Source organism: Herpailurus yagouaroundi, unplaced genomic scaffold (assembly GCF_014898765.1).
Source record: "Herpailurus yagouaroundi ecotype Mexico unplaced genomic scaffold, PumYag 211, whole genome shotgun sequence".
NCBI lineage: Eukaryota > Metazoa > Chordata > Mammalia > Carnivora > Felidae > Herpailurus > Herpailurus yagouaroundi.
Window position 1 is genome coordinate 8,131,330 of NW_024412442.1, and position 12,036 is coordinate 8,143,365.

General features: G+C 44.4%; 1 protein-coding gene and 1 long non-coding RNA gene across 9 annotated transcripts in view; one reads left to right on the top strand and one right to left on the bottom strand.

Moving 5' to 3' along the window:
• Positions 1 to 12,036, top strand: part of LIPK (lipase family member K) — a 49,359-nt gene that overhangs the window by 35,984 nt on the left and 1,339 nt on the right. For 5 of the 7 annotated variants that reach the window (XM_040454248.1, XM_040454247.1, XM_040454245.1 and 2 more), the window contains 3 exons: positions 2,865 to 3,011; positions 4,849 to 4,920; positions 7,774 to 7,845. In XM_040454248.1, the coding sequence (XP_040310182.1) occupies positions 2,865 to 3,011; positions 4,849 to 4,920; positions 7,774 to 7,845 (291 nt within the window). The remainder of the gene's footprint in view (positions 1 to 2,864; positions 3,012 to 4,848; positions 4,921 to 7,773; positions 7,846 to 12,036) is intronic. The other 2 variants (XM_040454251.1, XM_040454250.1) reach the window with 2 other exon arrangements.
• LOC121016578 (uncharacterized) lies at positions 1,417 to 11,895 on the bottom strand. Of its 2 annotated transcripts, none has more exons than XR_005784369.1 (2): positions 9,821 to 11,895; positions 1,417 to 3,916 (listed from the first exon to the last, which is right to left on the bottom strand). It is a non-coding gene; the product is annotated as an uncharacterized LOC121016578 (long non-coding RNA). The 2 variants fall into 2 exon arrangements; XR_005784370.1 differs by having other exon boundaries at positions 1,417 to 6,776.

Genomic DNA, 12,036 nt, shown 5'->3' on the forward strand with positions numbered 1-12,036 from the left:
GGCTGGCTCTCCTCTCTTTTTAGATTAGGGGGAAGGAGCAGTTATTTGTCCCTGGGTAAATACATGACCGTTTTGCTGAGTCACTCATGCATGGGTGTAGAGGTAAAGTCAGCGACTGCCATGCTAATTCACCCAGTATTTGGAAATACCGGCTGTCAGAATAAAGAACAAGGGTCTTTTATGGCAGATGGAACCTCTTTCTTCTTCTTTTTGAATGTTTATTTAATTTTGAGACACAGAGAGGGAGAGAGAGAGAGTGCATGTGAATGGGGGAGGGTCAGAGAGAGAGAGAATCCCAAGCAGGCTCCACGCTGTCTGCGCACAGCCCGACTTGGGTCTCCATCTCACAAACCGGGACGTCATGACTTGAGGTGAAATCAAGAGTCAGACGCTTAGCCGACTGAGTCACCCAGGTGCCCCTAACCTCTTTCTTCACATCATGCTTCCACGGTTGCTCACTTCTCTGAACTGGTACTTCCTTTTCATACGGAGTTTCTGCCAAGGGTGGATGATGAAGATATTGGTCGTTGAAAACGAAAAACGTTAGGGGAGGCCTGGGTGGCTCAGTCGGGTAAGCAGTGGACTCTTAATTTCAGCTCGGGTCGCGATCGGGTTTTGTGAGTTTGAGCTCCCCATTGGGCTCTGCACTGGTCGCACTGTTGCTGTCTCTCTCCAGATAAACAAATACACTATAAAAAAATTTTTTAATGTTAAAAAGAAAAAGAAAAATGTTCACTGGTGAAAACCAGACCCTGCTTCCTACCTTCACTACTTATTCATGTGCCAGCCACTCCATTTAGATTATTGCACTTGAGAACAGAATAGATGAAAACGTTCTTTTCAGAGGTAAGTTCAGGGGCACCTGGCTGGCTCAGTCGGTAGAACGCGTGACCCTTGATCTCAGGGTTTAAGTTTGAGCCCCATGTGTACATATTACTTTGTTTTAAGTTTATTTTTCTTTATTTTGATTGAGAAATAGAGAGCAAGCAGGGAAGGGGCAGATAGAGAGGGAGAGAGAGTCGTTGTCAGCACAGAGTCCAATGCGGGGCTTGAACTCACAAATGCGAGAGCACGACTGAGCAAAATCAAGAGTTGGATGCTTAACCGACCGAGCCCACCCGGGTGCCCCGGGTGTAAATATTACTTAAAAATAAAGTCTTTTTTTTTTTTTTTTTAAAGAAGCCATTCTTTTTTTTTTTTTAATTTTTTTTTTCAACGTTTATTTATTTTTGGGACAGAGAGAGACACAGCATGAACGGGGAAGGGGCAGAGAGAGAGAGAGACACAGAATCGGAAACAGGCTCCAGGCTCTGAGCCATCAGCCCAGAGCCCGACGCGGGGCTCGAACTCACGGACCGCGAGATCGTGAGCTGGCTGAAGTCGGACACTTAACCGACTGCGCCACCCAGGCGCCCCAAGAAGCCATTCTTTAAAAACAAAACAAAACAAAAGTTCTCTCTATGTGTCTGTGGCTACTACTAATTACCATGTAGACAGTTACACAGGAAGAGTTACAATTTGATAAGTGGCTTAATAAATTATCTAATATATTGTTCAAGTGTCCCAGTGATTGAGACAAAATGAATAAGAGGCCAGAATGAATTAGATAATGTCTGCCATGGTTAATTATTGCCTTCCCGACCTAAAGAAATATGATTTGAACTAGCTTAACAATTATAGCCTCTTTTTTTTTTCCCTTCCTCCCTCCCCCACTCCCATAGGAAGGGGTAGATAAAGTCACGGTGTGTCATAGATTCATTAATATTCCATGGGATATCAAATATTCCATTAAATGAAGATTACCTTTGATCATATAAAATAACCACTTTTCAAATTCAGAATTCAACCAACTCTACCCAGGAGGAATTCACCGGATCAAGTTTACCAAAGATAGCCTGAGATCTTATCGTGCACTAACGCAATAAAAATAAATGCTAGTTATTATTGTTCTAATCTAATCTAATTGATTGTTGTAATCACCAGTCAATAAAGGATTCCAGGAAAAAGATAAGCGAGGTTTGTTTTGTTTTGTTTTGTTTTGTTTTGTTTTACTGTAAATGGATGTTTCCAAAAGAATTAAAAGATACTTTTTCATCCTCATATCTAGTTCATTATCCTAAGATTATAAAACTAGTTTTTGTGAAGCAAAGGTAAGATTTGTCTTATATGCACAGGAGTTTGATATGAATGTATGTTCTAATTTGAAGGGATTCCTAGAGTTCAAAAAGTAAGTTCAACTCACTGGCAACATTGCCTGAAATTTCACTAGTAAAAATTCATTTTAGGGCGATTAAGTTTTGCCTCTGGAAGTGTTTACTAAAAGATTCTGGAAGGAATGGCTCATTAAGTCTATATCATTCACTACTTGTAATAATAGCTATTGTTTGGGGAATGTTTACTAGGTTCTAGAAGATTCAGTAGGTACCTTTTAAACATGACTTATTATCTTGACAACAGTCCTTCACAACATAGCATGTTAATTTTTTATTTTATCATCGAGAAAGTTCAGGATAATAGAAATTAAATACTTCCTTAAGGTGCAAAGACAGAGTCCAGAATCAAACCAAGGTATCTGTGACTCCAAAGCCTTATCAATTTCCTACGGTGGCTAATTTCTCAGAGGGCATTCTGAAAAACACCCCAAGTAGAGGACCTTGGGAAAGGGAATCATGAGATGTGTTGAGAAGACCACAAAGGTGGGTTGGGAGAACCAAAAACAAAATGTACCAGGCCTTTCCATTTTACTGAGGACTAGCACTGAGCAGATATCACCTCTGTCCGATCCTTGGCTGAATGACCACTCACTTTCCACTTTTGACATCCACATCCATGAAATCTGATGGCATCTCAAATTGATCTTGCAGGCGTTATTTGGTGACAAGATGTTCTACCCTCATACCTTTTTTGACCAATTCATTGCCACCAAGGTATGCAACCGGAAGCTATTCCGTCATCTCTGCAGCAACTTCCTGTTTACTTTGAGTGGATTTGACCCAAAAAACTTAAACATGGTACGTGTAAGTAGTCGGATCCAGAAAAGCAATTATTTTGTTGCACAGAGGAGAGGAGAATGTGCTCTGAATTGCACGAAAGCCACATCTCAAGGTCTCCTTTTTGTCTCCTGATTTGAAATTGTATGTTGATGGCTTCCGACTGAAGCTGGGGGGCGGGAGGCGGTTCCACCTGCTTTAGTAGGAGGATTTGAGAAGGCTTTGCCACCGAACATTCTCACCAACCCTTGCCGTTGGCCAAAGCGCTGCCATTGGAAAGGTCCTCCACTGACATGAAGACTATGGTTTTGAAATTTATCTCGCTGTGCCTGAGGTCTGCCTATCTCAGACCTCCTGAAGTAGAATTTCAGTATGCCCAAGCATCTGTAATTTTTAAACCAATTTTCCACTTTCATAGGTGATCTAGAAATAGTCATTTTGTGAACCACTGACTTCTTTAATCCATTGGGATTAAGGGATGGCTTTCCAATGATAGCTACAGATTCACAGTTGAAGGGACGCTGAGAGGGATCAGTTGGGTTTCTTGGGGAGTCCTCTCCAGCTGAAATCCTTTTCTTCTTTAGTCACCGTGAGCTGACTAGGGGGGAGGTGGAAGACGGAAAGCTACTGTTCACTCCCCAGCCAGAGAGGAGGTATCTTTGAAACCAGAAGCAGGACATAGTTGAAAATGGTCTCCGACTATCGCACAGATTTCCGCCCAGAGCCTAGTCTCCCTCTGTTACTGGAGAGCACTGATTAAACACTTTTCTTGCTTTCAGACGAGATGTATAAATAGCCGTTTATGCAAAGCATGCCTTAACCCCTGCCTTTTCACACTCCTTTTCTGTTTTCTCCATTTACCAAGGGGATTGCACGGGCCTGTCGCTTAGATGGTAGCCTATCATGTAGGCAGAGCTGGCAAGGAGCTGTAAGCAAACACAAGAGGGATAATTTCAAAAGCATCTTCTCGACATGGCTTAAGAGTTTGCCAGAGGAAGACTTCCTAACAGGACCTTCTAGAACATTCACTGAGGGCCCTTGTTGTACATTTATACAGTCAAATTGCCCCCCCCCTTTTTTTTAACTGTTGGGGGCCGGCCTATGGAATCTCTGCAAGGATGTCTATTTTAGTGGAGGATATCCTGGGATGTCTGAGTAGAGTTTGTGGAACTTTGAAGGAATACACATGTCCAGGAGTCAACCCTGGAGATTTTGATATTGATTCAGTAGGTTTGGCTAGCTCATGAGGGGTAGTGTTTTTTTTAAAAGCTCCATGCTCTTTCTGTGCTCACTTTGGTGGCAAAATAACCGTTTTGTATACTAAAATGTAAAAAAAAAAAAAAAAAATGGCAATGAAAACTATCAAGTTGTTTCTTTTTTTTCATCCGGAAAAAAGTCTAAATGTCAGTGGAGGTTACAATCCTGGATGGATTATGTTCCACAAACTTTCAGAGAGCCCTGTGGAATACTCACTGTGTTTTTAAAATCAGAAGGCAAAGGAAACATTTAGATCTTTTCTCAATGTCTCACGATGAACAACTCTCTCAGAATGTCCTTTGGGACTTAACACAGGGTGACGAAGGTCACTGGGGCTCTCACACCCTCAACCCCCCTGTGCTCTTGGGCCATCTGAGGTGAGGCGGGAGAGAAAAGGCATGTTCGTGTCTTTGACCGGCGGGATGGCCTCTGTGGGCTTTATGAAAACTGTACAGGACAGAACAGAGCTACGGGAGGAGAAAGTTCTTAAAGCGGGCATGGTCCATGTTCATTCCCCAGAGAGAGAAAGAGAATATTCAAGTTTACTTGCGGTGTGGTCAAATGATTAGCCTCCCGGTGAGAAATAATCTCCACTTTGCAGAGTCGCTTGGACGTTTATTTGGCACAGAGCTCCGCGGGAACATCTGTGCAGACCATGCTGCACTGGGCCCAGGTACGTGCTCCCTACTCCTGGTCTGATGCACACACATCGCCCCGAGAGCCCTGAGGAGGACTCCCAGAGCCCATCGCGGGGTTTTTCGGGCACCTGCCTCTGTCAGGTGGATGCTTCCGAAATCAGCATCAACTCGTGTTCATTCCCCGTTCTCTCTTCTGTTCTCTGTGTCCTCGGTTTCTGGTGTTTGGGCCTGGTTCCCACCTATTCGGACTGAACTCTGATTTTTGGATTACTCCCAACTGCCTTTTCTAGGGAAGGTTTGTACTTCCTCTTTTGGGAAACCACCCGTTCTAACAGAACCTTATATAACATGATAGAGCTATTCCGGAAAGATCTGCGCATCCTCCTATTGGCGAATGGGCCATTTCAGAGTGTGGAAATAATGCTCTACTCTGCGCAAGTGAAGTATGAGATAGAGATGAAAATAGATTAACGGTTTCTGTTTTCACTCTCAGTTTAAATTTGTGTGTGTGCTACCGTATTGCTCAATATTCAGCAAGTTCAGGGAGAAGTCATATTCAATTGGCCCAGCTTTCTGAACCAAGTGTGATGAGTGTGTGTGTGTGTATGGGGGGAGGGGGGGAGAGAGAAGGGTCTTCCCAAAGTTTTGACATATCCGAGATCCCTACGAGTTTACACTTTCACCTCCACCCCGATAAGTTTGCTCCATGCTTTACGGTTGAGAATCACTGCTGTAGATAGCCTGAAACACTAGTTGAGGACTTCTGAACTCCTTTGAAGAGTTCCACGCCCAGGAGATAAGCCCTCAAGTTCCTGCCGGAAGAAAGATGCTCAGGACAGAATGTCTCCCCCCGGTGAGGAGACAGAGAGGGTCTGTGGTGGGTAACACAACTCCAATTTCACTTTCCCTGAGCACTTACTATGTGTCCTTGCTGTTTGTACGTGTGATTTCCTTCAGTCTCACTGAATTCTCTTAACAGTCTTTCCACGAAGGCATCGATACCCCTTATGCCACAAATGTCCTGGCCTGTCCCTTACGTGTCTCACAGCTCACTGCTCTTAAAAAGATCTCTTCTCCTGTGGCAGAAAGTCCTCTTGAGGACAGAAATAAGTCAGGGGGGTGGGGAGGGGGATGAGGTGAGACACTTGGTCATAAGTTATGCGGACGGCTACGGCAAGGGTGACGACGATGACGAGAGTAGTAATGTTAGTAAAAAGAGGTTTGTTGAGCATTTCTAGGTGCTACACCCTAGCACCCTGTTTAACGCATCACCCAGTTGAATCTTCACTACGAGGAGAATGTTATCATTCCCATTTCACAGACGGGAATTAGGGGAGATACGTAACTTGCCGTGGATGACACATTCAATAATCCGTTAAGCCTGGACTGAGACCAGGTCTGTTTGCTGCTAGAACCCAGGTACCTAAGGAGCCCACGCTGCTGCTTCCCATTGCTGAAAACCGACCGCGGTGGACCGCCTCTGTCAATAGAGAGCATGATGGGAATAATTTTAAACGAAGCATCAGGATTAAATCAATGAGTGTGAAAAAAAATCTCTGAGATTCAAGTTCAGGAAAAAAAACAAAAACAAAAACAAAAACCGTGGGACAGACTGAGAATCGTCTACTGGAACGTGTGAGGTGAACGTGAACGTGACCTCCTTCCTCGGTCCAGCGTGGGTGGCAAGTCACAGAAGAAGGAAGCCCCAGGCGTGCAGGTGTATGGCCATTTCCATTCTCATAGCGGAAGTCTGAACATGAAAATGTCCAAGTGGCGTGCCCGGTGTCTCAGACACTCAGCATGTGGCCCCGCTCCTGACGACACGGCTGGCTGCTGGAGGGACAGAGCCCCTCACACGGGAAGCGCTGAAGCTACTCCGCGTGCACGTTCCCTTCAGGAGCAACAAAAAGTGTTCAAGAACAGGGAATGTAGTGACGACACCCTGACAGGGATACTGGACACAGCTGTGTAGGAAAACATCAGTCACTTTTCAATGTCGATGAACAGCTGGTGCCTCTTTCAAAAAAATTATGACAATTCCTGAAGCTAAGATGGTCAAGAATCATTCAATCGCAGCATCCTTGTAGACGTTCCTCTGTAGAGTGTTATAACACCTGAAGACGTTGTCGTCAGGGCGCCTCGGTGGTGCAGTCGGTTCTGCGTCTGACTTGGTTTCAGCTCACGTCATGGTGCAGTCGGTTCTGCGTCTGACTTGGTTTCAGCTCACGTCATGGTCATGATCTCACAGTTCATGAGTTCCAGCCCCGTGTCGGGGTCTGCGCTGACAGCACGGAGCCTGCTTGGGATTCTCTCTCTCTCTCTCTCTCTCTCTCTCTCTCTCTGCCCCTCCCCTACTCATTCTCTCCCTCCCTCTCCCTCTCAATAAACAAATAAACTTAAAAAAATAAACACATTGCTATCTGAGAATTTTCACTGGAGAGGTATAGAGGAGAGTAAAAGACGGTCAGTCAGTTCTGTGAATTACTCTATCGACTTGTATCAGTCTTATTATCCGGCTTATTAATCTTTACTGGACTTTAGCTCTTGTGCCTAAAGAGTAGGATGTAATGTCATCCTCTTTGTATATTTTCTGTTTACTGTCTTTATTTATTTTAATGTTTACTTATTTTTTGAGACAGAGAGAGAGAGAGTGGGGGGGGGGGGTGCAGAGAGAGAGGGAGACAGAATCCGAAGCAGGTTCCAGGCTCTGAGCTGTCAGCCCAGAGCCCGGCTTGGGACTTGAACACACAAACCATGAGACCATGACCTGAGCTGAAGTCGGACACTCAACTGACTGAGCCACCCAGGCGTGCCTCTGTTTACGGTCTTTAAATGCGTGTTGTTTTCTTATATCATCGTAATGTGTTTTTATTTCTATTTTATCATAGGCTGCTAATTCTGGTCTGTTCCAAGCTTTTGACTGGGGAAACCCTGATGAGAACATGATGCACTTTCACCAGGTACATGGATGACCGTGGTCATCAGTCTCCACTCACTAAGTACCTGCTAGGTTCCAACACTATGCCACATATTTTATATAGATCAGATTCCACTTACTGGTTTCTTACCATGTTCCATACCATTATTTCTAAATTTTTTAATGTTTTATATTTTGAGAGAGAGACAACTGGGAGGGGCAGAGAGAGAGACACACACACAGAATCTGAAGCAGGATCTAGGCTCTGAGCCGTCAGCACACAGCCCGACACGAGGCTCGAACCCACGAACCATGAGATCATGACCACAGCCAAAGTCGGACCTTCAACTGACTGAGCCACCCAGGCACCCCTTTTTTAAAAAAAATTTAGTGTTTCCATATTAGTTTTGATCCTTACAATGACCTTACAAGGTAAATATGATTGCCTCCACGTTTGCAGAGGCTCAGAGAGGTTAGGTAAATTGTCAAAATTATTTAGCTTAGTAATGAACCAGGATATGACTCAGGGGTTCCTGGATTTTATAGCCCTACTTATTCCTTCTCAAAAAGTAGAAACTCTTGGGGTACCTGGGTTGCTCAGTCGACTAAGCATTCAACTCTTTCAGCTCAGGTCATGATCTAACAGTTAGTGAGACGGAACCCTATGTCGGGCCCCGAGGTAGCAGCTTGGAATTCTCTTTCTCTTTCTGCCCCTCCCCAGTTCTCTCTCTCTCTCTCTCTCTCTCTCTCTCTCTCTCTCTCAAAATAAATAAATAAACATCAAAAAAAGTAGACACTCTCAGCACTTAATTAAAACCATGTTTTTCTTAACATTTATTTACTTATTTTGAGAGAGAGAGAGAGAGAGAGAGAGAGGCAGAGGGAGAGATGGAAAGAGAATCCCAAGCAGGCTCCACACTGTCAGCGCAAAGCCGGACTTTGGGCTCGAACTCACAAGCCATGAGATCGTGACCTGTGCCGAAATCAAGAGTCAGGCACTTAACTGACTGAGCTGTCCAGGCACCCCAAGACCATATTTTAAAAGGAGAATTAGGGGCGCCTGGGTGGCACAGTCGGTTAAGCGTCCGACTTCAGCCAGGTCACGATCTCACGAGATCTCGCGTGATCTCGCGTGAGTTCGAGCCCCGCGTCGGGCTCTGGGCTGATGGCTCGGAGCCTGGAGCCTGTTTCCGATTCTGTGTCTCCCTCTCTCTCTGCCCCTCCCCCGTTCATGCTCTGTCTCTCTCTGTCCCAAAAATAAATAAACGTTGAAGAAAAAATTTTAAAAGGAGAATTAAAGATATGTAATCTTTGTTTCTGGAACATATGCTCTCATTTCTTACCCATCTATTATAAAATGAACTAACGCTGCCCTATTAGTTCTTTGGAATGACAATTACTGCTCATTTAACATATGTGTGTGTGTGTGTGTGTGTGTGTATGTATGTATATATATGTATATATATGTATATGTATACGTATATATATCATTAAAGATACACTAGACAGAAATATCACTTTTAGGAAGAAGTACTGATATCTGCCAGAGAGTGGTATGTCAAGATATTTCTTGACATAATCTATGAAAACTTTTAAAACCAAAGTTCTCTACTGAATGGAAATACGTGGTGTTTTATTTGTTGTTATTTTTCCCAGTGTTTATAAGAAAATCCATACATGATTTTGGCTTCCTGCTGATAGAGGGAACTCAGGTTACACAAGTGGCCATCAAAGATACATGAGTTTTTCAAATAAGGGGTATGGGAATTTGGAAATTTTTCAAAAAAGCAGATTTTCAGTGCCACCGTAGTAACTGCGATAGAGAAGATACATAATTTCAGCTGGAGTGAAGAATCTGATTTTCCTCCCAAACTGCTATAGTTTTCTCCTAGGCTGCTTGCCACACACAGACCCACATACTATGTCAAAGTCCCAATTTGTCTTGTGAGTAACCAATTTCTTACCCTAGCAAGAGTGGATAGTTGCTAAAAGGAAAGAGTCTTGGATGAGGAGTTTACCTTGTGAGAGTTAAACGTCAACTTGGATGAGAGCTGTGTCACAGGGATGATCTTTCCCATCTTCAGGATACATGGTGATTCAAGTTCACACATGAATCGTTTGCTTGGGACCTTGGGAAAGAAAAGGAAAACCCCAAACAAGCTGAGGGTGAACAACATGTATGTGTAAAAAGCAATAACCTTGGTCACAACTATGAGCAATGACCATAAATAAGACGGGCATAATTATCAGTGTAATCACCAAACCTTCATTACTAAGTAAAAAACATCTTGGCCCAAAGTCAGCATGTCTCATTTGCATCCTGATTTGCATATTCATTTTTGGCTCTGCCTTCTTCTGAGCTTCCTTTCATCCTCCACAGCATCCTAAATCATTGCGGTAAATGTGTTCTGATTTCAGGGGCTCCTCAACCCCACTCTCCTGCCACGAAGCTTGCTAATATTTACAGCTGTCTTTCTACTCTTTAACTTTCTCCATCTGTGCATCTAAGTATTTATGCTTTGTATTATCCCGCTGAGAAACCCAGAGTCGGGAAAAGCATGCCTCCTCTTGCCCCAGTTTGCTCTTGGCCTTTGGGGCGTTGCGCGGGCTCTCCCCAGCCCTTAAAGCACCATTGTGAGCCCTGATCTGTGCTCACTGGCCTCCCTGCCTTGTCGCTGCCTTCTCACCTCCTCCTTTATCACTTGCTCCTAAGCCCAGGGCCACAGTCTCCCAGCAAGATAGGGGACAGGCGACATACTTAAGATATTCAGTAACTCTAAGACCCGGACACCAACCCATCGACTAACAGTAACTTCTGTAATGATCGAGCCTGTGATCTCTGCTTGTATATCGCCCTGCAGAGAGAACTGAAGGTGCACAGTCCCCAAGTCAGCCCCCCCCCAAACCAAGTCATCGGGTACATTACTAATTTAGGAAACCTCTCCCTGGCCAAGGTTACAGTTTCCCAAGGATCTGCGTCTTTGTCCACGTTACCTTTTCTTCCTAACCTTCCTAACCTTGCTGCCAAGTGTAGAAATCTGCGCAGGATGCCATAAAAAAAAAAAAAAAAGAAGAAGAAGAATGACCATAGACTGAGTGGCTTAAACCACAGAAATCTATTTCTCACATTCTGGAAGCTGGATGTCCAAGGTCAGTGTCCAGCTGGTGGGGCTCTGGGGAGGAGCCCCTTTCTGGCTTGTAGACAGTCACCTTCTTGTCACGTGCTCACGTACCCTTTCTTCTGCGAGTGCGCTTGGAGAGAGAGAGAGATCTCTCTCTTCCCCTTCCTATAGACTGCCAGTCCTACTTAATTAGGACCTGGCCCTTATGACTGCATTTAACCCCAATTACCTCCTAACAGCCTTACTTCCTCATACAGTCAAATTGGAGGTTAAGGTTTCAACATCCAAATTTGGGGAAAACAGAATTCGGTCCCTGGAATATGGCGGCAGTCCGTATTCTCTCAGTTGTGCATGGCAGGAGACAACGTGACATTAGGTTTAAAAAAAATCTATTTACTGCTTTACTGTACTGAACAGGGTGGTGATCAACTCACAATGGCTGGGAACCGGAACGCTGTCCTCCGGGCTCTCCTTCTCTCTGCGCCCCTCCCTCTCTCTCCCAGTTCTGCTCACAAATGCTCTTTCCCTTCTCAGGCTATTTCAAAAATAGTAAGATCGTGACTGCGTGTGCTCAACTCGTATCGTTCTTTCCACCACAAACCCGAAGAAAAAGCCAGTATTTTTCTCAGGAGCACTGGCAGAAAGTTCCAGAGAGAACTCTGGCCCGGTTTTAGCCACGTGCCCATCTCTCATCCAGTCACTGAGGCCAGAGGGATGAAGGACTGATTGGCCAGACCGGGTCATCCGGGGCCACTGAGGAGCTGGGGGATGGGATTTGTTGGATCGCAGAGAGAAAGGAAGAGACATCACGTTCTCTGGAACAGGCTGGCTCCTTGTTCACGTCATACTTCAACTGTTTTCATCCATTGGTCTCAATGCTCCCCAAAGAGTCTGCTCAAGTGTCAATAATCCCCCCAAGCCCAGATTTCTGCACCAGAGAAGAGGTATTTACATTTATCCTATACATATATATATATACACATATATATATATGTGTATATATATATATATATACAAACATATATATATACACACACACACACATATATATTGTTTCAAAAGGACATACTCCAAGTGCCAAGCCCTACTAGAAAGATGGTCACCCATAAGGG